This window comes from Ornithodoros turicata, chromosome 9, assembly GCF_037126465.1.
Source record: "Ornithodoros turicata isolate Travis chromosome 9, ASM3712646v1, whole genome shotgun sequence".
NCBI lineage: Eukaryota > Metazoa > Arthropoda > Arachnida > Ixodida > Argasidae > Ornithodoros > Ornithodoros turicata.
Genome location: NC_088209.1, coordinates 7,638,365 through 7,664,656, shown reverse-complemented (window position 1 = coordinate 7,664,656; position 26,292 = coordinate 7,638,365). Strand labels below are relative to the sequence as shown.

Sequence of the window (26,292 nt, the reverse complement as noted above, 5' to 3'; positions counted from 1 at the left end):
ACGAGTGCGGACCCACTCAGATTTAGCACTGGGAACGAGCTTAGGCGGAAGTGCAGCTGATGCAGCAACGGTTGTTTCCGGGCAGGTCACGCCAGCGCATGCGCAGTGAAGTCGAACTTTTGCGAACTTTCGCGAATTTTTCTGAGAAAAAGTTCGAAAGTTTCGAAATTTTGCGAACTCGAACCTTGCCAGGTTCGTGACATCACTAGTTTATGATGCTTTTCTGCTAAGTTTTCAATGCTTTCCTAATTAGTATGTGATAGGTTTCTAATTAGTCTGCGTGCATTTCTGATGACTTTATGTTGTGTGGCGATATTGCCTACACTGCATGTGTCCATGACATGTGACATGTCTTCTGTGTAGCTCCTAATGTCAACACACCAGGAACAGCACAGGAAACATATCACAGGCAATTAGAAATGCACTGCAAATGGCTCACACGCAATGTGCCAAATGTATGATGACGCGAGCTCGGATATACTCACGAGACTTGATTGCACTTGTGTACTATTTATTTCTTTATTCATGCATGGCTGCTGTTCAGCTGGAGAACAGTACGTACTGTGTCCATTAGCCTGCAAACCAGAAGAGTGCTGATATATGTTGGGTCATTATAACAAGCGTTTTTGACACTCACTAGGTTAACATAATCAGAAAAAACTGCGAAAACGGCACAACAGCATCCTTACCAAGAAGAACGCCGCGGCCGCCTGCTGTCCCAGCTCCGAATACCTCTCACACTTTACAATTGGTGTAGTCACAATGAAAAAGCTTTCACAACGTTCAATTATGATAACAGTAACGTGAACACTAACCTATGATAACAGTAACGTGAACACTAACCGTAGAAACATCTGGATGCGCCAGCTCCTCCTCTGATCCTTGGTCAGCGTCGCTACTCCATGCACTAGGCTTAAACGCCTTAGCAAGACGCGATCTTCAACGCCGCATGGAGCCTACATGAAAATGCCAAGCACATCGAATTTACGTTGCTAAATGATTACACTACAATATGCACCTCCTCATACGTACCGCAGTGGAGAAGCTCACCGACGGCCAATGGTCCGTTTTCTCTTTATTGACGCTGATGCGCTTCCCATGCAGTCTGTCGATAGCGATTGTTTCTGTCATTAGCAGGAAACCAACGTCAACGTCGGTTATGGCATATATAAGCATACACTGGCCAGGGAGAAATAATAGATCTGTATAAGTCTGATCACTCACTGTGTCTAGACGTACGCCTGGCTGTGCGGTGGCTGCACTTGCGGAACTCAGGGAGCGTTACGTTTTGTTGGCCACATCCCATCTTGTATTTTCTCAGAGAATATGACACATGACACTTTTGTTCCATGATGACGAATTCAGATATTTGATACTTACTTACAAGAAATATACATACCAAAATGTAATTTTTGCATGGATAATAGAGGTATTATCGAGGTGAAATGCAGAAAAAAAGAAAACTTTTTCGAACACTCGATTTTCTCGACTGGCATTGTGGCATTGTAAGTGCTGCGTGCAGCCTAATTTACAGCCGCCCAGTTGAGAGCCTCCGAGATACCGGTATCTCGGGCGAGCTTTGATAGCATACTAAGTAACCTTTCCGTGACCATTTTCCAACTTTGTGACCTTGTCTATCTTAACGAGATGTCCCATTTGAACGAACTTTTGTTTGCTCACAGAGTGGACGGAGCACGTTCCAGCGTAGGCTACTAAATTTTTATGGTCAAGAGAAAAGTATACGAAAAAAATCCTGAAAACGGAACAAAATTACAAGAGAATAGACGTCTCGCGCTTCGGTTCGCCAAAGCCAGAGTATTTACAAATGCTATGTTCCCACGTCCGATTTCCTTCGAGCACGTAACCTTGAAGGGATTAACCGGGTGGGAGAGCCTAAGCAACGAACTTTTGCTTGTCTACGGACATCACAGTGATCTGTGCATATTACTACAGTCGACCTTCGGCATGGCGGCACCCTCACTAAAAGCACAAAAAAAGAGACACGTGGTGGAATAGAAGTCTACTCTTTGTACGTGTGTTTGACCCCTGCGAGCGCTGCACAATAGGGCTGCGAAAAAAAACTTGCGCGCCCTGTAGGACCAAAATAAGCGAACATTTTATTGTGTATCCTGAAAGAGCTATGTCTCAGCTATGTTAGTACAAAATATCGGAAATTTTGAAGATGTCCTTTTTGGGTAAAACCTACCGCGAAAATGAGAATTTTCCCCTACCCTTCCGTGTTCACGGCATTGTTACGGTGATAATGGCTGAAGATAAATCAATGTATTTAACGTGAAACGAAAGAAGAAAGAATTATCTTTCTACTCATGTCAAGAACATCACAGTCGGAGATCCAGGACCTCGGCCATGACCTTCCAAACAAGCGGTAAAAAGGCTGTGTTGCGTTTTTGGGATTTTTTTCGTATACTTTTCTCTTGACCATATAAATTTAGTTGCCCATGGTGGAACGTGCACCATCCACTCTGTCAACAAAAAAATCGTTCAAATGCGACATCTCGTTCAAGAGATACATGGTCACAAAGTTGGAAAAAATTTAAGCCGCGATATAGCGCCGGTTGCTTCGAAGCGCCGATGACGGAGAAGAACATATCGCACAGACCTGCGCTCAGGCACCTTTTGCATCTCTTTGTGGGTGGGATAACATATCTTTTTTCAGAGAAATAAAACATGTGACCGGCGGGTATCATTTGATTATAAACGAAACTAAACAGGACCTTTCCTCGGCGCATCACCGCACACTACCGAAGCTGAAGCCGAAGTTTCAGAACTGTACATGAGTAGTAGTGTATATAGGAGTAGTACACTCTTCACAAGAAGGATATAATTTTACCCCATTTTTTCTTGCGACATATCTCACTCCCTTTTAGAGAGTACAATTACTCTACAAAGGCTACGCTTTAAGTCCCTGATGAAGAGCAACATTACTCTCCAATAGGGAGGGAGGGAGTAATCTTACTCCCAGGAAGGAGTGAGGAGAGTCATTTTTGGACTATTCTCTAGAGAGCTGGCCTGAGATTTTCCCTCTCCCTCGCGCGCCACGCCCACCCGGAGCGCGCCAATGGGAGGACGCGTGAGCGGCGTCGGCTGAATGCCATCTGGGGGCAGAGGTTCGAACGTAGACGGGGACGTGCTTTTGCCGGTGCTACATCCACTGGGTTGTTCCATCCACCACGGCCGTGAGTTGGCCCGTGAGATGGCGCTGCTCGATCTGGGACGCGCGTTCCTTAGAACCGCGAAAATGGTCGGGGATAAGTACTGAGTCATGGTCCCATTTCCGTCTTTCTTTTTTTGCTTCTTTTTCTGTTTTCGTGGAATGAATTGACGGATTTTGACGGCTCCTGTGTTCGCTTGTTTTTGCTTTTAATAAACGTTTCGTGATCGGCGTCTTTGAGAGATGCCCGCGTTTGTTTGTTTGTTTTTGCTTTTAATGAACGTTTTATGATGGCTTGATTCATTGCCTGTTAGGCGCGGACTTCGAATGGCGCATTTGCAGCGTTTTTGAGCGATGCCCGCGTTTGTTTGTTTTATTAAATATATGGAACACGCGTTATTAGAGTGATCTTGATAAGACGTCCTCGAAATCGTTGCGCCCGTGTTTGGGTGATAGTAGGGCGTTCTTTGGCGTGTGTGTGTGTGTGCCTTCCCTTTTATTGAGCATGTCATGCGATTCGTGTGCGATGCGCTGTGGACCGGGACACGGCCGGTGAGAGGTATACCCCGTTTTTGTTTCTTTGTCGTTTCGCGGGACAATGTGTCATTATGGACTGTTTCCCTCTGCGTTTCTTCATTTTTTTTCTGTCTGTTTCATACCCCCTTTTTGTCTTCACTGCGTCAAACGACACGTATTGTTACGAAAGGAATTTGATGAGATGCCATGCCCGTGCCGTTTTTGTGCATATGTTTAGATAATGGCGACAGAACACTCTGGTTCTTTTCCCCCTTTTACTGAACATAATGCCACACATGTTGTTACAGAAGGACTTTGACGAGACGCCCAGGCCGTTTTTGTGCGTATGTTTGGTAATGCTGGATAATGACGAAAGAAGACTACTTTTTTGATGGTTTCTTTCAAACTTTCTTTCAAACTTTTGGTGGCACCGTACCGATGTCAATCGACTGGGCGCGCATCATCTTTCTATGTGAAACCAGGAGACGCATGCGACTGACCACAGCAGGCTGCGAAATTAATGCACATGACATTTATTGCAAGGAACTGCATGGACAGGCTTTTGTTGGCGATGACAACAGTACATGTGGTCGAGCGTGGTCCTCTGAAACCCGTGCCGTAATGCCTCGGTAGTGGAGTACACTGTTGTTTTTATATGCTCTAGCATGTCATGATGCGCGCTCATGCAAAATGACATCCCACTGTCATTTTATAGGATTAATGGTTCCGGGACATTTCATCGAACGTCGTTTGGTCGAAAGCCGTTTGATCGAACGCGGGACATTATGGTCGAAAGCCATTTGATCGAACGCCGTTTGATCGAAACGGTAGCGGTCGTTTGATCGATTTTTTTTTATTGGTTCGCTTGTAGCGTTGATGTAACAAAAAAAATGAAGAAAAACAAAATAAAGCGTCAGTCCTAGATGCTGTTATCCTAAGGAATATTTAACTCTGTGCAATACGCTTGCCCATAAACACATTCCTCATCCTAACATACTTCTTCGCATCCAGAAAGCGGTCCAAGGGCCTGGGTTGTTCACCCTCTCCCGTTCGAGAACTTGATAGGTTTTTCCTCTCTGACAGATAGTGACTAAAAATGGCGTAGATGCCTTTCACCCCTAGTCCCCCAACACGTTGTCAAATAATAAACAACTTTGACAAATAAATAAATAAATGACATTCTTGAATGGTTTATTCGCGTCGAACGTGGACAAATTTTAACAATGTGTTATTAATGTTTGTAGTCAATAACTGACATTGTATAGCAGAAAGAAGTTTTAGTTTATTTACTTTGCGCCTATGTGCAAGTGAATCTCAATTTGGTTCTTGTAAAGTACATGGAACCGAAGATGTCCCTCCAAACCCAGACAATATAAGCCGTGAGCTGATCTTTGTACTTTGTCTACTTTTTTCCTTCTTCTTCTTTTTTTTTATTGCGTGCATGTGTAGGGATCCCAGACTGCAGATGCATACTCTAACCAAGGTTGAACTAAGGTTTTATATGGCTGTTAATTTAATATGATTATTTTGTACCATGACGAAACTTCCTTCTTAGCATCCACAGACTTCGAGTGGCTTTCGCGCACATATGGCTATCCCATTTCAGATGGTCCCCTTTAAATTTGTCGCAAGCAATGAAAAGGGTGCCCAGAAGAGGCACAGACTATCGGCTGCTCGCAACCTGAGGCCATTTGCTTCAATATGTGTCCTACGGTTCGCCGAATTCTTCCGCATTGTTCTATTCAGCTGTGCTGTTCGTGCATGACAAATGTCTGCAAATAACCAGAGGTCTGCCCTGTTTAGTTAAAAAAAAGCAAGACACTGATTGCCTGCTTCCGTATGCTCGAGTCAAAAGTTAGAGAAAAGAGGTGCTATAAGGACACGCTGCGAGCTTTGAACTCCCTTCGAACAAATGTCTTTCGATCAAACGGCTTTCGACCAAGCGGCGTTCGATCAAAAGGCATTCGATCAAACAGCTTCGATCAAACGGCGTTCGAACAAATGGGCGGACACCGGAGTGGTTATAGGAATGGCCCTATATGGATAACGCGTCGCATGCCGATATCCCGTAAGCCGAACCCCCCAACCGTTTTATAACCAACGGCTTAGCGCCGATATCACGATTTTGGAAATCAGTGCTTTGTCGCCGGATAAGTGAGTGACAGAGGACGAAGCATCAGAGATAAAACGTGAAATTTAATTTAACTCAGTTAACTTCCCCGAGCGCAAACAGCTTTGTGATCATGTATCAGCGTCAGCCTGTGCTACATTCAGGATATGATTGCGCGATTGTTGCGAATATTTGCATTGTTGCGATTGTGAAGAACTGCAGAACACGCCTTCGCCAAGAACCTAAAGTGCGGATAAACTGATTCTAACATAACAACAACAATAATGACGTCTAAAATGCTAATACGCAATTTCCAACGTCTATATTACCCACACTATAATTCTAACATGACCTAACGTCTAAACTGCCAGCAGACTAATTCTAAACTGACCTAACATGTAGTATATAGTATAATAGTATAGTATAGTAATAGTAATAATAATAGTAGTAATAATAATATAGTAAGTATATAGTATTAGTATAGTATAATAGTGCATATCCCTCTTGTATCATGAAGCGTAGCAATGTATATATCACTCCTCATAGCCTCATAGATTGTAAATGGAGGCGCTGTCTATGTACTGACCGTTCCACGTCGTATTAAATTTTCCTACAACAGTAAACATCTAAAATGGTGGCAAATTCTTTCTAACGGTGAGCAGTTGTCCTACGGGCAATTGTCTGGTGAGCAACTGTCCGGTGGCGTTCCATGAAACTGCGTTCGATAAAACGGCGTCGATGAAACGTCGTTCGACGAACCGGCGTTCGATGAAATGGGCGGACACCCGATATGCTTGCATTGCTTTTCTCAGTGCGCCGTGGTACGCAAGAGGCAAATAGGCGCATCCCAAACTAACGAAATCATAACAGACATTAGTCCAGCGTCCTTACGTCCAGTACGTACATCAAGTGTACTACAGGAACTCACGGCAACAGGACATCGGATGGAGTTATAAAGTTTGAGATAGGACGAGCTTAAAAAGAACACAACTAGGCACGTGCTATACTTGAGCATATAATGGAACCAAGAATTCGTTCTATTTTTGCCTCTTAAGCCGTTCTGACCTCTTATCTTTGCACAACGAACTTTTTGTCAGTCAACTTTGTGTTGTGAAGTCCGTCTTTGGGTCGCTCAGTGAATGCGAATTATTGTCCTACAAGGAGAAAAGAGGGGTCAAAACGCCGAAAATGGTGGGTGGTTTACGCGGAACCGGCGCTTTCTTTGTTTCAGTATCTCTTCAGCTTCTAGAACTTGGCAGCGTAGCGAATTGTAGTCCATCGTTTCCGGTGTGAAGTGGTGACTTGCAATGGCGTATGTGCCCGCAGTGTTCTTCAACATTCCGTCCAACACAGTCGAAAGAAAGGAATGTCATGCCATTAGGTAGCGTATTACACAGAGCTAAATATTCCTTAAGATAACAGCACATAAGACTGACGCTTTCTTTTGTTTTTCTTCTTGTTTTTTGTTACATCAACGCTACAAGCGAACCAATAAAAAAATCGGTAAACGACCGCTGCCGTTTCGATCAAACGGCGTTCGACCAAACGACGTTCGATGAAATGTCCCGGAACCATTAATCCTATAAAATGACAGTCGGATGTCATTTTCCATGAGCACGCCTCATGATATGCTACAGCATGTAAAAACAACAGTGTACTCCACTACCGAGGCATTACGGCACGGGTTTCAGAGGATCGCCCTCGACCACATGTACTGTTGTCATCGCCAACAAAAGCCTGTCCATGCAGTTCCTTGCAATAAATGTCATGTGCATTAATTTCGCAGCCTGCTGTGGTCAGTCGCATGCGTCTCCTGGTTTCACATAGAAAGATGATACGCGCGCTGTCGATTGACAGCGGTACGGTGCCACAAAAAGTTTAATGAAAGAAACCATGAAAAAAGTAGTCTTCTTTCGTCATTATCCAGCATTACCAAACATACGCACAAAAACGGCCTGGGCGTCTCGTCGAAGTCCTTCTGTAACAACATATGTGTGGCATCATGTCCAGTAAAAGGGGGAAAAGAACGAGAGTCTTCTGTCGGCATTATCTAAACATACGCACAAAAACGGCACTGGCATGGCATCTTATCAAATTCCTTTCGTAACAACACGTGTCGCATGACGCAGTGAAGACAAAAAGGGGGTATGAAACAGAGAAAAAAAAGAAACGTAGAGGGAAACAGTCTATAATGACGCATTGCCCGGCGAAACGACAAAGAAACAAAAACGGGTCATACCTCTCACCGGCCGTGTCCCGGCCCAAGCAGCAAAATGTACTGAAAGTCGAGTGCAATAGGGGTGGACGGGTAGGTGGAAGGCCTTGAAGAGACTCGTGAAACTAAAGAACACTGATAAGACGCATACTGTCCACCCCTATTGCACTCGACTTTCAGTACATTGTGCTGCTTGGGGGTCCACAGCGCATCGCACACGAATCGCATGACATGCTCAATAAAAGGGAACCCAAGCAGCAAGATGTACCGAAAGTCGAGTGCAATAGGGGTGGCCGGGTAGGTGGAAGTCCTTGAACAGACTCCTGAAACTAAAGAACACTGATAAGACACATACCATCCACCCCTATTGCACTCGACTTTCAGTACATTGTGCTGCTTGGGAAGGCACACACACACACACGCCAAAGAACGCCCCACTATCACCCAAACACGGGCGCAACGATTCCGCGGACGTCTTATCAAGATCACTCTAACAACGCGTGTTCCATGTATTTAATAAAACAAACCCAAGCAGCACAATGTACTGAAAGTCGAGTGCAATAGGGGTGGACGGTATGTGTCTTATCGATGTTGCTTAGTTTCACGAGTCTGTTCAAGGCCTTCCACCTACCCGTCCACCCCTATTGCACCCGACTTTCAGTACATTTTGCTGCTTGGGAACAAACGCGGGCATCATCAAGGACGCCGCAAATGCGCCATTCGAAGTCCGCGTCAAACAGGTAGGATTGCCACCAGCCCAAGCAGCACAATGTACTGAAAGTCGAGTGCAATAGGGGTGGACGGGTAGGTGGAAGACCTTGAACAAACTGGTGAAACCAAAGAACATTGATAAGACACATACCGTCCACCCCTATTGCACTCGACTTTCCGTACATTGTGCTGCTTGGGAGGCCGGTACTATACCGGCTCGCTATTATATTTGCTCGCTCTGCCGGTTGCCGGTAGGAAGGTGATACCGGCAGCCTTTTGCCGGTATTTGTGGCTCAACACCATTCATAGGGGCTTTTACGGGGTTTTCCTTTCAACATTCCACTACAGCTTGAATAAATCGGGAACACAGACCCAACTCCGTAGTCACCAGTCCTTTTCTTAGTTATTCATTATTATTATCATTGTTGTCTTCAGCCAGTACGCTCGTTCTTTCTCTCTCTCTCTCTCTGTATACTCTTCACCCATCACTTACTTTCCCTTTCCCGCGAACAGTTCCCCTTTCCCTTTATTCCACCTCCTCTCCCTCAGCCGGTATTTTTCACTACAAAAGGTGGCAACCCTACTAACAGGCATTGAATCAAGCCATCATAAAAGGTTCAGTTAAAGCAAAAACAAACAAACGCGGGCATCGCTCAAGGACGCCTGTCATAAAACGTTTAAAAGAAACAACAAGGCATCATAAAACGTTCATTAAAAGCAAAAACAAACAAACAAATGCGGGCATCGCTCAAGGATGCCGATCATGCAACGTTAAAAGCAAAAACAAGCGAACACAGGAGCCGTCAAAATCCGGCAATTCATGGAACCACCCAGTGGATGTAGCCTCGCCAAAAGCACGTCCCCGTCTACGTTCGAACCTCTGCCCCCAGATGGCACTCAGCCAACGCCGCTCACGCGTCCTCCCATTGGCGCGCTCCGGGTGGGCGGGGCGCGCGAGGGAGAGGGAAAATCTCAGGCCAGCTCTCTAGAGAATAGTCGCCTTGGAAAGCACGCTATTATACTACTAAGGTCTTCGACTTCATTTTGCTGTGCTATTTTAATGTGAAACGCAAACCCTCGAAATTGTCTAGCGTCTGCCTGGCTTTCGGAATATGCAGGCGACATAAATAGAAATCACTAAGCCAGGTCCTGAAAGTCTGAAGGTAAGGGTGTTGAATGAAACTACCGAAGCAAAAACCTCCGCACTCTACAATGAGAATTGAAGAGAAGTAGTCGATGAGAGCGGGAAAATTACAATAATGGGCATCATTGAGGACTGTGCAATGTTCACCTGTTTGTTGCAGACCGCGAACATTTATTTCCTTCGCGATTAAAATGCGTCAGCTGATAGTTTCAAGCTCGGTCCCTGTCTGCAACGGAAATGCGTTTTGTTTGTTGTGTGCCATGCCAAGTGCAAAATAACTCATGTCATTTCGCGAGTCAGTTACTCTGACATGCAGTGATTGCCTTGTGCTACAATTGCCGTACTGATGATACCAAAAGAACGCCTCCAACAGGCAAATATCGCGTCTTGACTGCTCGCCACCTAGAGGACCCTAGCAGAAAACCACACTGAGTGATAGTAACAGCAGACGGCAGGTAGTTTTCGCGCTGACCCGAAGCTACCGCAACTTTCTTTTGTGTGAGACGGAGTTTCCCGTCTTACAGAACTCAAACAGCAATAGCACTGCTCAATTCCGCAGAATAAAACTAGTGCGAGAAGAATATTCGATGTCGCGAAGAGGAACAAGATACTATCACAGGGGCTGCGTGAACGAAAAGAACGAAGACAGCAGGAAACCACGCGCTAGTTAGGTTATTTTATGGAGGAAGGAAACAGAGGAGGAGCCCTACTGCTAGGAGAAGTGGAGCCTAGACTGGAGGCTGCTGGAGGCCACTCCAGTGATGTCACCGGTCGCCTTCCGGTTTCGGTTACACACACCTCTATGGGAGCCCCCAACGCATAGTTTCGGAATACTTGGAGAGGCGTGGTGGTAGCACGCCGAACTGGCGCCCAAAGTGGAGTGTGCAAAGCGGCCTCATTGGGCTAGTCAGGTAATATGACGCTCTCACGCCTCCAAAGAAGCTAACGCTCATCTCCTATCCCCACATCACTTGCCCCATGCTTCTCTCTTCTGTCGAAGAGCCGTTGGGGCGCCTGCTTTTCTTCTTTCCTCCATGGGTTATTTGTACAGGGAGGTTCCACCTACGTCACATTGTGACGTCGCTGTGACGTAGCATGCTCGTAAGCTCCTCCCACTGGTGGCCACATTTGCGCTAGCGGCATTGAAAGATGACAAACAACGCTATTTTTCGATGCCACAACCGTAGTTTTCATAAAAGAAAACGTGAGAACGGCAATGATGAAGTGTCTTCGGAATAAAACAAGGGTAGGGACGCGACCGGATTTCAAAACACTATTCAAGGCTTTGTTTTCGAGCAAATGCTAGATAATCTCGACAGCTACGCCGAAAAAGTGACCACCACAATGGCGGTCAAACGCGTTCCTTTGACGTCGTGCGAGAACACCCTACAAGTTTTGAAGCGTCTCTCGTGGAAGAAGGCATGAAGCACTGCGATTTATTCATTGGCAATCATTGTTTTCTCCGCAATCTTGAGCACGACGCGAGCGTCTCTTAGGTAGTTGGAGAGGCGAATACATATTGTGTGCGCCTGTGTCTGTTGCGGAGAGTTGCGTGTTTTGTATGGTACGCAGATTTCATCACTTTATTGTGCCTTTAGCCACAAACTGGTGCTGCGTAATTCTTTGCCCTGGCAATCGACCTTTCGACATGCCGGGAAGACGTTCCGAAAACACAGTCATGATGCTCCGAAGGCCTCTTCGCTGGGAAAGCGCTGTCTGCGGCTGCTTCTGTTGCTGCTGCCTGCAGGTAAGAATGCTCATGACTGCAGATGTCACCGCTCGGGATAGTGTGGACAGGCACCGCTCGCTACGGGTCGCGCAGCTTACTAGCCACAACGAACACAGATCGCAACGCGGCGCACGCTAGCATCCACCAGATCCAGCAGTGTGGTGCAGTTTGATATTCGATAGTGCCCCCGGCCAGGGCACCACCAGTGTAGACCGCCAAGCACCCTGGTTGTGTCGAGGCAATTCCGGTACAAGTTTATCGAGGACGTTATCGAGAGTAGGTTCGAGCGTGCCCGCAGCGCCGTCGGTGGCCACACCGAGTGCGCACGGAACAATTGATAGAGGGGCGAATTCTCAATACTGCAATTCCGCGCATTGGAATTCACTTGTCTTCTGTCACTTGCAGCCCAATGTGAAAACTTCACTAATGCTACGACTGACTCTGCTAATATAGAACACTCAAAATTTGTTTCATTACATCATCTTTGTTCATTTCAGTTCACTACGATGAGTACACGCCAAAAAGCGGCAATACTAGCCTTTTGGGCATAGCCACCAAGGGCATGGTCTCAGCTACAACTTTAGCGATCCCATACCCAGTGTAAACTAGAACGAAAAAAAAATATAAGGAGTTGTTGACAGTAAAGTCAGTGTCATTGAACACGGCAGGCAAAACAAAGCAACGTTATGATTCAGCAAAAAGCCCTCGCAAATCGCTTGATGTAGACGCCATCAACTCAAAAGCTACGAAGGGTAAGTTTTTTCAAGGTCTGGATGGCCCGCAGAAATAACGGAGACGCGCCACAAAATTATCCTCCCTCAGGCCCGCTAGGTAGCCTCTTGTCAGGTCACGGCGCGTCGATTCTCGTGATCATCCCAGTTTTCGTCCAGCAACGAGGCAGGAAATAAGTCCGTAGCTATCGTCGCGCCCACCAAATTTGAGATCCCAGCTGTGATTCGCTTCCTTCAAGCTGAAGGCCGTAGAGCAGACGAAATCCAGAGAAGAATGAGCAAGGTGTATGGCGACGATTTTCATGAGTAAGAATAAAGTGCGGAAATGATGCCGACAGTTCAAAGAAGGACGTGCTGTCATCAGGAGTTGTCCATGATATCCTCTCCACGTTCTCCACGATATCCACGATATCGCCCGTCATCACACTGCGACCTCTACTCAGACACTCCTCCGGGGAGTTCAACTGGGATGTGTTCAACCACCCACCGTACAATCTGACCTGGCGCCAAGTGATTTCCACCTCTTCACTCAAATGAAGCAGTGGCTGGGAGGTCAGCGGTTCAGTACCAACGAGGACCTGCCAGACCGCCGTAACAAGATGGCTCAGTGGACTAGCGGCGGCCTTCTATGACCAGGGAATAGGAAATCTGGTGCCACGCTACGCAAATACCTACGCAAATACGGCGAATACCTCAACCGCGGAATGGCGATTATGTTGAAAAGGAGCATAAAGGCATTGAACCTTTCTTTGCGAATTACCGCATTTTTTAGTTTGCTCTAGGTTTCGTTTTGTGGCTGATCGGACCTTGAAAAAAAAAGATGCCCCTCGTATTTTGCATTCTGGGTAGCGTAATGGACAATGACTGGTCAGCATATTGGATACAGGACGCTGGAGCTTTCCATCGCAAGGCATGTCTGGTTCGCGACGCTAGGTGTCTTCCCATGAAAATAATAATGCGATTACGCTATTGTGCTTTAAGTAAACTGGAATGTCAAAAAAGCAAGTCAAGCGAACAAAAAAGAGGCATTTTAGCATCCAAGCAGGCAAAACAGGTATTAGTTGGTAGGACGAGTGACACAGCATGTGTTTTAGATTTGTAGCCTGGAAGGCAATATTATCCTTGTGTTTCTCCTCCGATAGTCTCCTTATTTGTCTTTATTTTATTTAATTTATTTAGTTTATTAATTTATTTCTTAATTTTATTTAGTCTCTCTTATTTGCACGTGAGGAAACAATAGGTCCATTTGAAGTGTAGTGTCTCTTGGAGTTATTTACTTTTGTGGGAACTTTTAGACACGTGTAATCATTAAAATAAATTAATGCGCACGTTAGCGTTCACATGGGCATTTTCAAGAGTTCAAGAGAACACTTTTTGTTTGGCTTCATAACGACGAAACGTGCTAATACGTTAGCTCATGCCGAGGCAGAACCCTGTGACTGCGTGTCATAGGTAAACGTGAACAATACATGTTTTGAAAATGGCACACGCACGCACGTATCTGACACCTCGTCTTGACATAACTCCACACATGTGCAACCCTTTAACATGCCATACGCGGCGCGGCGAACATGTGTGCGCTGGAAGAGATCTCTTCCAGCGCACAGATGTTCGCCGCGCCGCATATGGCATCGATGCTCCGGCAAAGTGACGTATTGGTGTTCTGCACTATTCTTGCTATTCACCTACAACTTTGTGTGATATTTTTATCTTTGAGTCATCCGCTGATAGGAGTGTCGCACCAGACAGACAATTCCTCTCTCAGGATAAATAGTGGTTGCTTATCTCCGCTGCCTAAGTAGGGTGATATTGTTTACCTAGCCAGAAAAATCTGCAAATGATAGCATGTTAACGCAACAAAAAAAAAAAAAAAACGCCGATTCCTCGTTCTGTATTATACGCCTGTCACACGGACAATTTGGATCCACATTGAGCTAATGCTCATCGAGCTCAATGCGGATCCGGCGCTGCTACACGGACACTTTCGAGCAGGACCGAACTCCGATCCTGCTTAACCCGCCGATCCGGTTCGTTAAGCGGGATTGAGATTCTCGAGACAGCCTGAAGATCGCCATTGGCATCCTTGAAGTCAGTGAATTTCTGGTGGTAAACAAAACATTACATTAATTTGCAAACGTTCCTATAAAAGCCCATGGAATTTCACGGTTACTGTTTTAGTCTAGGTATAAGGGGCGACTGCGGTTGGTGATTTGTTTAATCTCCACCACTCTCGACACCGCGCTCCCCGTAAAGGCTTAGTAAGCAACACAATGCGGAAGAGGATGCGGTTATTCTCGACTTTTTAGGAACATATTTGTCAATCACAGCGTACTGTCTCGGGGCTGTTAGCGCCGCCTGTCGACAAGCCAACTTTTCGGTACGCATAGAGTTGGACCGTGTAGCAGTATCGCGCACCGAAAGCTCTTGAGAAACTCGATGAGGATCGGATTCAATCCGCATTGAAAGCGCCGTGTGACAGGGATATTACTAAGATTAATATTGAGATAAGACCGCGGTGACAGCGTTGATCATGGAACTTTTGCGACGGAAACACACGTGGGACTTATTTTTGTTGTGAAAATGGCTTCGGTATCAAGTGACCCAAGACACCAGGGGCCCTATCCTCGTCAAAAGTAATCGACCTCGATTACTTTACGTCACAAGCTGTAGGGCGGGGCTGCCACGATATACTCCGCCCTTAAATCCCGCCCGTTTCAATTGAAATTTATACCTAGTTTTCCTTCGCAGCCTCTCGGCCCTAATCTCGGACCGTGACCCTACGTCATTTTGACGTAACAATGACGTAAAAGATTAGTTTCAAAGCTGAAAAGTAATCTAGCGAAAGAGGGTCGATTACTTTGAGCGGCGATGGGTTTCGTGATGGGTCCGCATGTGCATTTCCGTTTATTGTGTTGTATAAAGTCTGTATGTGCTCGTCACAACAACAAATTCATGTCTTTCTTCGTTTGTGTTTAATAATGAGAAAAAAAGCACCGCGTAACACCGTTTCTCTGCGCCGATCGCGGCATCGTATGCGTGAAAGCGGCGGGCTTTTCGAAGCGTCGTCCGAGCCGTACGTCGTACAATCGATGTTATTGCAACGTAGCGGTGTGCACACAAAAAACTCATCGATCAAAGTTCACTGTTTCTTGAGTAAAACTATCAATGCTCATTTGCGGTATCACCACCCCCACAGCTCACGAGCAAAATAAGTATATTGAAATGCGAATTATCATTTCGCATATCGAGCACACGAACACACAGAAAAATATAAAGAAAAGCTCATAAATAAAGCTCAAGATTTAAAGCACGAACCGATTTCTCATAAACGCGTTTACGGCTCGCGGCCACACTGTCCGTTCGACCCTTTGCGATGATCCTTCGCGCTTTTATCGTTTTGTTGCATGCCATCAGCGCCATCTCACGGGCACATACCGAATTATAAATGCAAAGTACAATCACGGTGCCACACAAACATTGCCGTCTTGCACACCTGTACGTCAAGAAAAATGACAAACAGCAAAAAAGGAAATTACGAGCGTGCTTGTCCACGCATTTTCCAGGAAATTTAGTTTTACGCCGGTAGAGTTTTCTGTTTCCGACACCTAAGAACCGAAGCAACAAGGCAGGGCAGGCAGATCACAGGTGTGGTCTTCGGATTCTCAGGAGGAAACACCGATAAGGCGGGTCGCTTTCCAAGATAACACGCGGGGCGATTGGTTGATAGAAGGTGTCAACCACTTTTAATATTCACGCCTTTTTCGATTGTGCACCAATGACAGAAGAAATTTCAAGTAATCGAGGTAGATTACTTTGACCAGGATAGGGCCCCAGATGTTGTCATTGGGACAACTTTGTAGCTTTGATAATCAAAAAAAGTTAATTATTGAAAGGAAATTAACACTTTGCCTTAGGAGTTTGCTAAATCTCTACTGATGAGTGCTCTTCAGCATATACTATACAGCTAATCCTGGTTAATATGACCATCACCGTTCCCGCAGATTTTGGTCATAAAGCGAATTGTCGTACCAACGAGAAACACACAATCCGCTGACCTCAGAGACCGCTTCGTTCCGGCCATTCTTAGGTGCACAACAGCAGCAACGGCACAGTGTGACCTGGTCCCGTGGTCACTGCTGTTTTAAGCACTACAGTGCTTTGGCAGTTCCAAATGTGCTATGAGTAATTCCGAGGTCAACAACATCAGGAGTCATCCCACATCTTGGTGCACTACTTGAACACGCGTCACGCTCTGCCTGAGGCATGTCTGTAGCCTCTCCCTGGGGTAACTCTGCGGGTCATGTGACGTGGTCATAATAACGGGAAGGTAATAGCTGTGTTCGACCCTAATTGTGAGAAAAATCTCAGTCATAATCGGATAAGAAGATTGTCATACCAACGAGATTGATTTACATGGCGGCGGAACGGTTCCTAAGAAAAATGGTCAAAAAGTAAATGTCATATTAACGGGGGTCATATTAATCACGTTCACTGTATGGTAATTTATTTCATATCGGAATATATGTATATATAATTTAAGCAAATATATGTTAGCATTTAGCTGGGACACCCTGTATATCTTGTCTAAAAATCAGCTGTCAGGAATTCACCCCACAGCTTGACTGGATTGCGACCACTGTCCAAGTCGTTTTAGCGAACAAAAGACCCAATTTGGCGATTGTTATGTTTAGAGACAGAATCCAAAACGCTGTCTGAGGCATTATCGGGTTAGGCGAAGTTCGGCGTGTCCCCCCCCCCCCCCCCCCCCCCGAGTTGAGAAAGTCCGTGTTCGAATAAGTATAACGAAGGTAAAATTTCTTCACACAGCGCTACCGTGTACAGTGAACCCTCGTTAATATGACCCCCGATAATCTGACATACGCGCTTTACAACCCTACTCCTGGGGAACAATGCAGTGAAACCTCTGCAAATGCCCCCCGTTAATATGACAATTCCGCATTATGACCAAAATTTTCGGGAACGACCATGGTCATAATAGTGAGGGTTCACTGTAGAAGAGAAATGCAAGAGAAAACCGAGCTGTCTTTGGCGGCAAGGAATGGGATCCGCAGGAGGCAAAGATTGGCGGCGTCCAATTAGGCAGCAGGAGAAGCACGCCGACCTATCATGGCCTTGTGGATCGTAGAGTACTGTATATGCGAGGCATGATGCACACTGCCAAAAACACCCATGCACGAGCTGAAAGCACATTCACTGCTTAGTGGCGAAGCAAGAAAGAGCCCGGTATAATCTCGATTGTAGCTCCGTATCGGAATCAAAGTTTGGCTCGTGATAACTGGCGCGAAATTAACGAGGGGACATAATTTGAAGTGAACTTTTGTGCTTGTATGTGCATAGCATAAAACATGATGTGCGTTGCATACCATTATTTTTCCAGTCTCTTTCACTCTTGCAGAAGATGATCGTGGAGGCTCCGGAAAGTCAAGTAGTTGGCTACGTGCAGGAGAACTGCAGCATCTTTCGCTCCTTATTTACTATCCTCGATGCCCACAAAGAGCCTGTGCTTAAAGTGGGCGGCGTCAAAACCTGGTCAATTCTTCCCTGCTGTCCAGCGAGAAAAGGTTTCGGGGTACTGTTCTTTCTTACAGTTGGTGTGCGTGTGATTTACTTGCAAGGGTGCAGGTAAAGAAATGGACGATTGATCTAATTTATGCGGCAGAAATGCGGCTGAATTAGACTTATTCTCCTACATGTTTTTGCGCATTTTTTTCCTTTACATGTTCTTTTGCGCTTTATATCTTTTATCGGATGTTGCCTTTATGTGTTCCCTTATAACCCCACCACGACGACCACAAACAGCACCACACACCACCACCAACTATCTGAATCTGCTATCTGTTCCTATTCTCATATCTAACACCCTACACCCTAAAAACAGAACGTCACTGCATAGCACGCTGTTCGCCAACCATTGCCACGAATGATAGGGTTATCGTTTCTGATTCGAAGAGAGAAGGGGCGACCGCCTTTTTATGGCAATTTGGATATATGAAAACTGCCACAAAAAGGCGTACGCCCTCCTCTCTCGTCCGATCACAAGCGGTATCTCTATCGTTCGTGGCAATGGCTGGCGAACAGCGTGCTATGCGGTGACGTTCTGTTTTTAGAGTGTATGTGTCAACTAGAGGATTCATACCTATTCGTCAGACGGACGCTTCACACCGATGGACGGGTCGCCATGTTCCAGCTTGGGTGTTGTTTATTTATTTATTTATTTCAAATACTGCAGCCTCTATGAGGCTATAGCAGGAGCAGGCATGCTTGGTTACAGAAGTCTTTCACAGGTAATTCCCTTATAGCACCAGGTAACATATTCCATTCATCAACTGTATGAGGAAAAAAAACTATATTTAAAAACATCTATACGTGAACGTTGTAATGCGAACGTATGATTAATTTTTCTTAATTTATCATTCCTGGCTTTATATGTCGCGAGACAGCTGCGAATCGAACAGCAGTCGGTCTGTGACCGGTCGGTACGCGAATTGTTCGAATTCCCACTTGAGGATTCTTTTGACATGCGACGACAGGCCAGTGCAACATACACCGCCATCTTCAGAGGAAGCGTCAAGCCGGTGGTCAAATAAATCGAGTCCGTTCCATAGCGCCTTTAAGTGGCCTTTAGGGCTCCGACGCCGCAGTTGGCGTCCCGAGGAGATCCTTTCTTGTCGTTTTCGTCATATGAAAACTGAGAATTCCGGGCAACATTGTACCGATAGGAAAAACTCGGTTGCCCGTCAAGCATGGTGACAAAATTATACTGTATAATCATCTTTTTGTTCCGTGTATGCGCCGCGAAGCAGCTTTGGCTATGACCGGCATACAGACGTGAACAGATGGGGAGAGGACAGCAGGAAGGAGTGGGGAACAAGGGGAAGGGGAGTTAGTAGGAGTCCTGGGGAGAAACTGTGCTGACATTCCTCTGGAAAGTCTTCGGGAAACGCAGGGGGAACCCTCGCACAACAAAGTCAGTAGAGGGAATCGAACCCACAGCCTACCAATCTTCAGCACGACCTTGGCTGCCACCATCAAAAGGGACTCCTTAACCCGCCCTGCCACGCTACTGGTGCGTATAATCATATACACTCTTAAAAAACGGTGTACATTAACTCCTTTCCTTTCCACATATATAACTCCCCTTTTGGAGAGTACTATACTCTCAAAAAGTAGTCTCCTCATTCCCTTCATGCCATTTAAGACTCCTTTTTTTAGAGTAATTTTGCTCCCCAAAATGGGAGTGACATATGTGGCAAGGAATAGAGATAAAACCAGGGTGTCGAACCGAACCCGAACCCGAACCGAAAACCGTACCCGAACCGTTATTTTTGCCGGAACCGAACCCGAACCCGAACCGAAATTTTCATGACACTGTTGAACCCGAACCGGAGCAGAACCGTAAAAAATAATAGCGGTAACCGGTTCGCAACAAAACGGTTCGGACATAAAAGAAGTCAGCATAAGAGTTCCTCTCTATCCCCGAACGAAGACACGTTGGTATCATCATCACGCGCCTATATCATGGATTTCAGAAATTTTCACCTAGCAGTGAGACGACGACGTATAGTAAGTATACTTTCAGCGTCCATTTAACATGTTGAAGCGCAGTTGTCCTTGTGAGCGCCGCGGCTAGCGCCCCACGCACGCGGTGCGGCATCTACTGTTCAGAGACGAGGTGCCACGCGGACGAATGAAACAGGAATGGAGTAGGCCAGTTATGTAGCTCTACAGGACGAATATGCGATCAAATAAGCGCCCAAGATTTCCCTTTACACGTGAGCAGTACAAATTAAACAAGTCAGAAACATGAGAAGTGGAGAAGGAGCGTACGCAGAACGGTGCCTGTTTGAATGGTCGTGGCTTGAAAAGTAAATGTGGTTCTGCTTATTGGTAGTGCAGTTGTGTCGTGACATATTGCCTTTGTGTTGTGGATTAACTAGTACACTGCTGTGAGCTCGGACAGAGTAAGGCTGGCAGGCTTATTTTCGACATGCTTCAGTACGGTTTCAGATCGATTCACGTTGCGAAGGCAGTGTGCCGGCTAGTACTGTCGTCTATGTTACGCTGTCCATCTTATTAGGCTTCCTTTAAGTGTATCTTGCCGGCACTGTGCGTGTGAAAGAAAGATTTTGGGAACAGAAAGTAGCAGGACTACACCGCTTCAACAGCGTGGACTCTATTTGCAATAAGTGTTCATCCATTCCTCATTTCTCTCGCTAAAAGGCTACCTCACCGCAAGAGACGTCAATGCAGACAACAGCAGTAAGCTATTAGCCACGCATGTCCTGATAAAAGCAGTTTTATGGAACATATAAAACGGAAGCGTTGAACCGGTTCGCGAACCGGTTCGGGGCTGCGAACCGGTTTGCGAACCGGTTCGATTCTTGGCGTGGCCGAACCGTAACCGAACCGGAACGAAATCAAAACAACGCGAACCCGAACCCGAACCGTACCCGTATTTTTTGTGGTTCGACACCCTGTAAAACACCATTTTTTTAGGAGTGTAACGCTGGTCTTTTTGTAGTCTCATACTGCACGGGGGCCCTATCCTCGTCAAAGTATGTGGGATCGATTACCTTGACGGGAACAAAGGCCCTGGCCGACTTCCGGATCCGGACGCCTCGGCCTCGAAAAACGGACGGCGCGACCCCGACCTGGGCCTTCCTGTCAGTGCCATTCCCAGGAAAGTTTCCACCCAGGACAAAGTAAACATGAAGCACCCCCTCCGTCACTGCCGTTGGGAGCTCTATAAGCAATAAAAAGAAAACGCTTATTTGCAACTGCCGAGATCATCAATTCAGCTTCTCTTTCTTTTCGCTTTATACTGTCTAATCCCCAGGGCCTGCCGTCCGGCGCAATCTCTGTCCAGGGCGCCCGGAGCCTCTCTCGCTCTCACCTCCCCCTCTATTAGAACATCTCTGAATTCCTGTTGTTGTGCGGCCCTGCTCCGGTGGCGCAGCGGTAACGCGTGCGCTTGGAGACTGGGAGGTCCGCGGTTCGAATCCGCGAGCCGGCTGTGCCGTCTGGGGTTTTTCCTGGGTTTCCCTCAGGTGTGTAATAGGCGTATGCCGGCACAGTTCCCCTGAAGTCGGCCCATGGACGCAGCTATCCTCCCCCCGAGCGGATTCCGCTCGGTCTTCCACTTCACCCTTTCCTCTCCACCACCTTTTCCTTCCCGAGAAACATGCCGCCTAATCAGGCAGGCAGACCTCTCGGTTCCTCCCAACGACACTCCTCCTCCTCCTCCTGCCCGGTAACACGGCGAAGTGCTTGGCCTGCAACTGCGCCTGTGACGTGCGCCACTCTACTGAAGCAAATTTCTTTGCGTAAATTTATAGGAAAGGTACCGTTGGGGACACGGTTGTCTAAAAATCTGCAAACCGTGGCGATCCCCTATCGGTGATGTCGCGCACGAAGGAACTATACCAATGCCTTCCTCGAACTGCTGATCGACTGAACTGCTCTCCCAGCAGACGACGCTGTGAATGCGATGGTACTCTTTCCCGACAGGTGGCGCTGCGCTGCCTTACCCCGGAGACTGTAATGGTATAATTCCCTTGGTGGGCGATAATGCCCTGCTCGGCCAAAGGCCTGAGATTTTAAACAACCGTGTCCCCAACAGTACACGAGATTACGCACATTTGCAGGGCAACATCAAAGTGTACATTAGAAGCGAACAAGCCCTTCTTTGCACTAGAAGTTTTTGTAGAAATAGAGGATGTTGTGCACAGCTTCAAAATTGATGCCGTTCTTCCGAAGCTTTCCCAGCGTGATCGTAAAAGATGTAAGGAATCGTCAGCAATGGTAAGTTGCTTGAGAGGGTCCTAGATAACCAAATCATCCACGTAGCATAGCGTCCTCTGCTTGTTCACTGTCAATTCACTTCAATCGCCAACAGTCGTGCTTGGTGACTTCAGTGCTCGTCATATGAACTAGGCAGGCCGCACGGCGGCCGGCCCAAGGAGGAAGCCGATAGCCAACTTATATGCGATCACCAGAGTCGCTCAAGGTAGTGGATGTTTCGCGATGCTCAGCGGACATAATTTGCCACTTGTCGTGCGTTACCGATGTCATCACCCGAGGTAGTGACCACTTTTCTCTGCACAAAATGTCCCACCTAAATGTAAACATATGTTTTAAGAGTGTAAGTAAATATCTAAGAATGCAAATCAATTTCAATATAGCATATGACGAAGGGCATTCCTTAGAAGCGTATTATCGAACTCCGAAGGTAATGTATTACCTTTCACTAATTCATTTTTCAATGTAAAAGCTGCTGTAGAAAGTCGTTCCAATGACAACATATGGTCTCTGGGGTCATCTCCCTGCAGGGGTTATCGGCTTCCACTGGTGTTTGGTAAGTGGCGCCGGAATGGACCCCAGTCCCAAGGTGTTACCTACCGTGCCGGGGAGATGTAAGGTGAAGGGACAGAAACCTTGAACGGTGGCAGTCAGAGTCTTCGTCAAACTCCGTCCGATGAATTTTCCTTAAAACTCCTGGACCCTCCCACATGTTTGAATGTGAAGGGCGGGCGACCAGAAGGAGCATTCCGTTTCGTGAACCTCACATCGTTAAATATTCAAACTCTCTTCTGATCAGGGGCGGTAAGCGTTCCCGGATGTACATTCTTCTCCATAATGCAGACACATCTTGTATACATTCCTTTTATTTTATTCATTATGGCTATCGTACAGTGGAACTGTCGTGGACTTTTCACAAATCTTGATGACGTCAACGATCTTTCAGACAGGTATGATCTGTTCCGTGTCGCAGTACAAGAAACTTACCTGAACCCTCAACAGACACACAACTCAGGCGGTAGAACCTGTCCCGAAAAGTTCGGCCAGATGCAGCACGTACATCTGGCGGTGCAGCAATCATCACACGAAATTGTGTTCCTATGAAGCACCTTCCACTGAAGACAGGTCTTGAAGCAGTTGCTATTCATCAAGTATGGTAGTTATATACTTCTGTCGTTCGCGTGCTGCTAGCTGTGCAAAGTATTTACCTGTGCGTAGCGCTCGTCAAGCAACAGAGGAATTCGGTCACTTTTACAGCTTCATTCAATAGGTAATTACGTTATAGACAATAGCCTGCATCAAAAAGTTAGTACTAGTTCTGAAGGAATGTCAAAAACATGATTGGTTATACCTTGATTCTGCATATACGTGCCCTAACTGCAAAGACACCCCACCCCTCCGTTACTGTTGCAAGCATTTTACGTCCCAGTACACTTGCAATGAACGTGCCCCAAGAGCTTATATTTTAATATGTACTGGCCTCCGTTTGCGTCTGAAGAGGCTAAAAGGGGGACTCGTGTTTTTGCCTTTTTAGGGTGAGAAATTTTTAACAATCATAACGCAAGTAATAATAACCCAGGGTTATGATACATGTATAAAAACTACCGAATTACAAGGCTTATTACACCAGCACCGTACAATATCCACCTCATATTCACGTGTCGATGAAAGACCTTCCCTGGAGATTCGTGGGATCGGAAAATAGGCGCAAAGTTCAGCTCCCATGGCTGTTCTGTGGATGTAAGTTGGACCTTCACAAATATATCCACTGGATATCCGGATGGATACCTGTGTTCAGACGTCTTATGCACGTCTTTGTGCTGTTGGTGTTTTGCTGGGGGTCCCACTAGGGACTATATCACCAAGTATCCTCACTTAATTCAAGTGGAATGGATATATACCTTTTTTTTTTCATATGTACTTAATTATGATCGCCAAGCCTGTGCCTGTAATATTAAGACAAACTGTCAGCATATCAGTAGCATATCATTCGTTGTTCACTGGAAACATACTGATTGCGGTGAGCACTCAAATAACAGATGCGAATCAACATGCTAAACTCGCCGCTAAAGTCCACTTTCTGTTCACTAATGGTACTTCACGGAATTCGTTGTTTGTCACTTGCTGAGTGATATGTAAACACTCTACACTACTGCGTAAAAAACGCTCTGTGAGTGAAATACCTGTCTACTTGGAGCAAATGAACGTATTGCTTTCATGGCACAGTGCTTACCGTGTTGGCCTGTAGTGCCGGAAATCCACCGATCGAATCCTGATTTGTTAAGATTGTCATGGAAGAGATTGTATGCAACATTTATTGAGGGAGACATGACTACCCATTGACTGGGCCGCAATCTGCTCGAAAATGGTGGTGCCATCGATGGAAGTTGACAGTAAATACACGCTTTCACAAGGATCACAATAATGACTAAGGGTAATATCAGGCTGTGTTTGGTGGCGTAGTGGATATGATGTTGTATTGCAGAGCGGCGGTTCCCTTGATCGGATCCCTGTGGTGACAAAAGTTTCATGTGAAGTCAGCGCTCAGTGCGGCGGGTGGGGCTGCTACGTCAGATGTGCTGCGAGATAGTGAGTGGCTGTATCTGTGATATGTCAGAGTTTTTTTTTATTTGAAGAGTCCCACACCGGCAGCACAACAGGTTAAAGCAAATGAACATTCTCAACTCTTCAAATAAAATGCTTGTTCTCGGCACTTGGAGTGTTTTTACCTACATACGAAGGACGTATGGACATGAGGCTCAATCGGTCGTCCGCCGCTACCTCAGTCTGGCGACAAAAATCATCCGTTTCCAAGGTCATCTGCGATTCTGCAAAGTATGCCTCGACAAGCACGTCATTGCATGGGGACTAAGATGCAAGCCCCTGGTCATGTCACCATACGCAAGAAGACTTACAAGAACGTATGAACGAAAGTGTTTGAAAACACGTGCCCAGAAAAACCGCGAGATGGTGTACAAAACACGGTAATCTTTTGGACTTGTGGAGACTGATTTGCATCACCGTATCGCCGAAAAGGACTTCCAGCGTATACTTCAAGCCTGGAAAGAAGCCGAAGTTCAAGAGCACAGGAAGTGCACCGAGGTTCATCAACGTAAGTCGAACCGCCTTTGTCCACCTACGGCATCCCATCCAGACAATTCACGCTCTGTATTTAATATTTCGTCCAAGATTTTAACTAGTGATCACTTCTGTGTGGATTTGTTACTTTTGCCAAAAGGACTTTTTTACTTAAGGATTTTTTACTTTTGCCAAAGCGTTTTTGTGGTGCAAACGGTTCCGAGACGGTCGTACATCAGTGCAGGACGATCTCGGCCGGGACGGCTCAGAGCCCAGTGTCAGAGTTCCTGACAACATCCAACTTGTGGAGCGCCTGATCCTCAAGAAGCGACGGAGAACATGTCTCGAACTGGCTCGAAAGACGGACCTTTCTGTGGGAACGTTGAACACTATGATTCATGAACTCCTCCAGTTTCGGAAAGCCGAGCCTCATCACCAAAGGAGTCCTCCTCCTACAGGACAATGCACGCGCGCATACCGCATATCTCACGACAGGCACCTTACAGGAACTTAGCTGGGAGTTGCTGCCACATCCCCCTTACAGCCCAGACCTCGCCCCCAGTCATTTCCATCTCTACGGTCCACTGAAGGCGTTCCTTGGGGGCTGCCACTTCAGCTTCAGCTGCGACGACGAGGTCAAGAATGCGGTCCGAATGTGGCTGCTACGCGCCGGTAAGGATTTCTACTCTGCTGGCATCCAAGCCCTCGTGAAACGCTGAGACAAGTGCATTAGTGCGGCTGGAGATTACGTTGAAAAATAAAACTGATTTCTCGCCTCTAAGTTCATTTTACTTTAGCGAAAAATGAAAAGTCCCGGTTTGAGTTAAACGCCCGTCGTATGTTCCCCAGGCTTTGATTCAACTGCAAAATACGGGTTGGGTCTCTTTTTGTTTTGTTTTTTCTTGTTATTTGTACGTCATTTACTTTTCTTGACGTGGGAAGCCAGGTGAATGGCTCACTACAAGCACTTACGCTCCACTGGCACCCGTCTTTAGCTGTATGGCCAGCGTGAGTGCCGTATACCCCACTTACCTCCCATAGGCACCGTGTTTGAGGGGTAGGCGCTT

The 26,292-nt window shown here is 46.4% G+C and overlaps 1 protein-coding gene across 3 annotated transcripts in view; it reads left to right on the top strand.

Moving 5' to 3' along the window:
• The window catches only part of LOC135369259 (phospholipid scramblase 3-like), a 138,194-nt gene that overhangs the window by 76,982 nt on the left and 34,920 nt on the right, over window positions 1-26,292 (top strand). For 2 of the 3 annotated variants that reach the window (XM_064602870.1, XM_064602868.1), the window contains 2 exons: window positions 11,467-11,615; window positions 17,727-17,918. In XM_064602870.1, the coding sequence (XP_064458940.1) occupies window positions 11,467-11,615; window positions 17,727-17,918 (341 nt within the window). The remainder of the gene's footprint in view (window positions 1-11,466; window positions 11,616-17,726; window positions 17,919-26,292) is intronic. The other variant, XM_064602869.1, reaches the window with a different exon arrangement.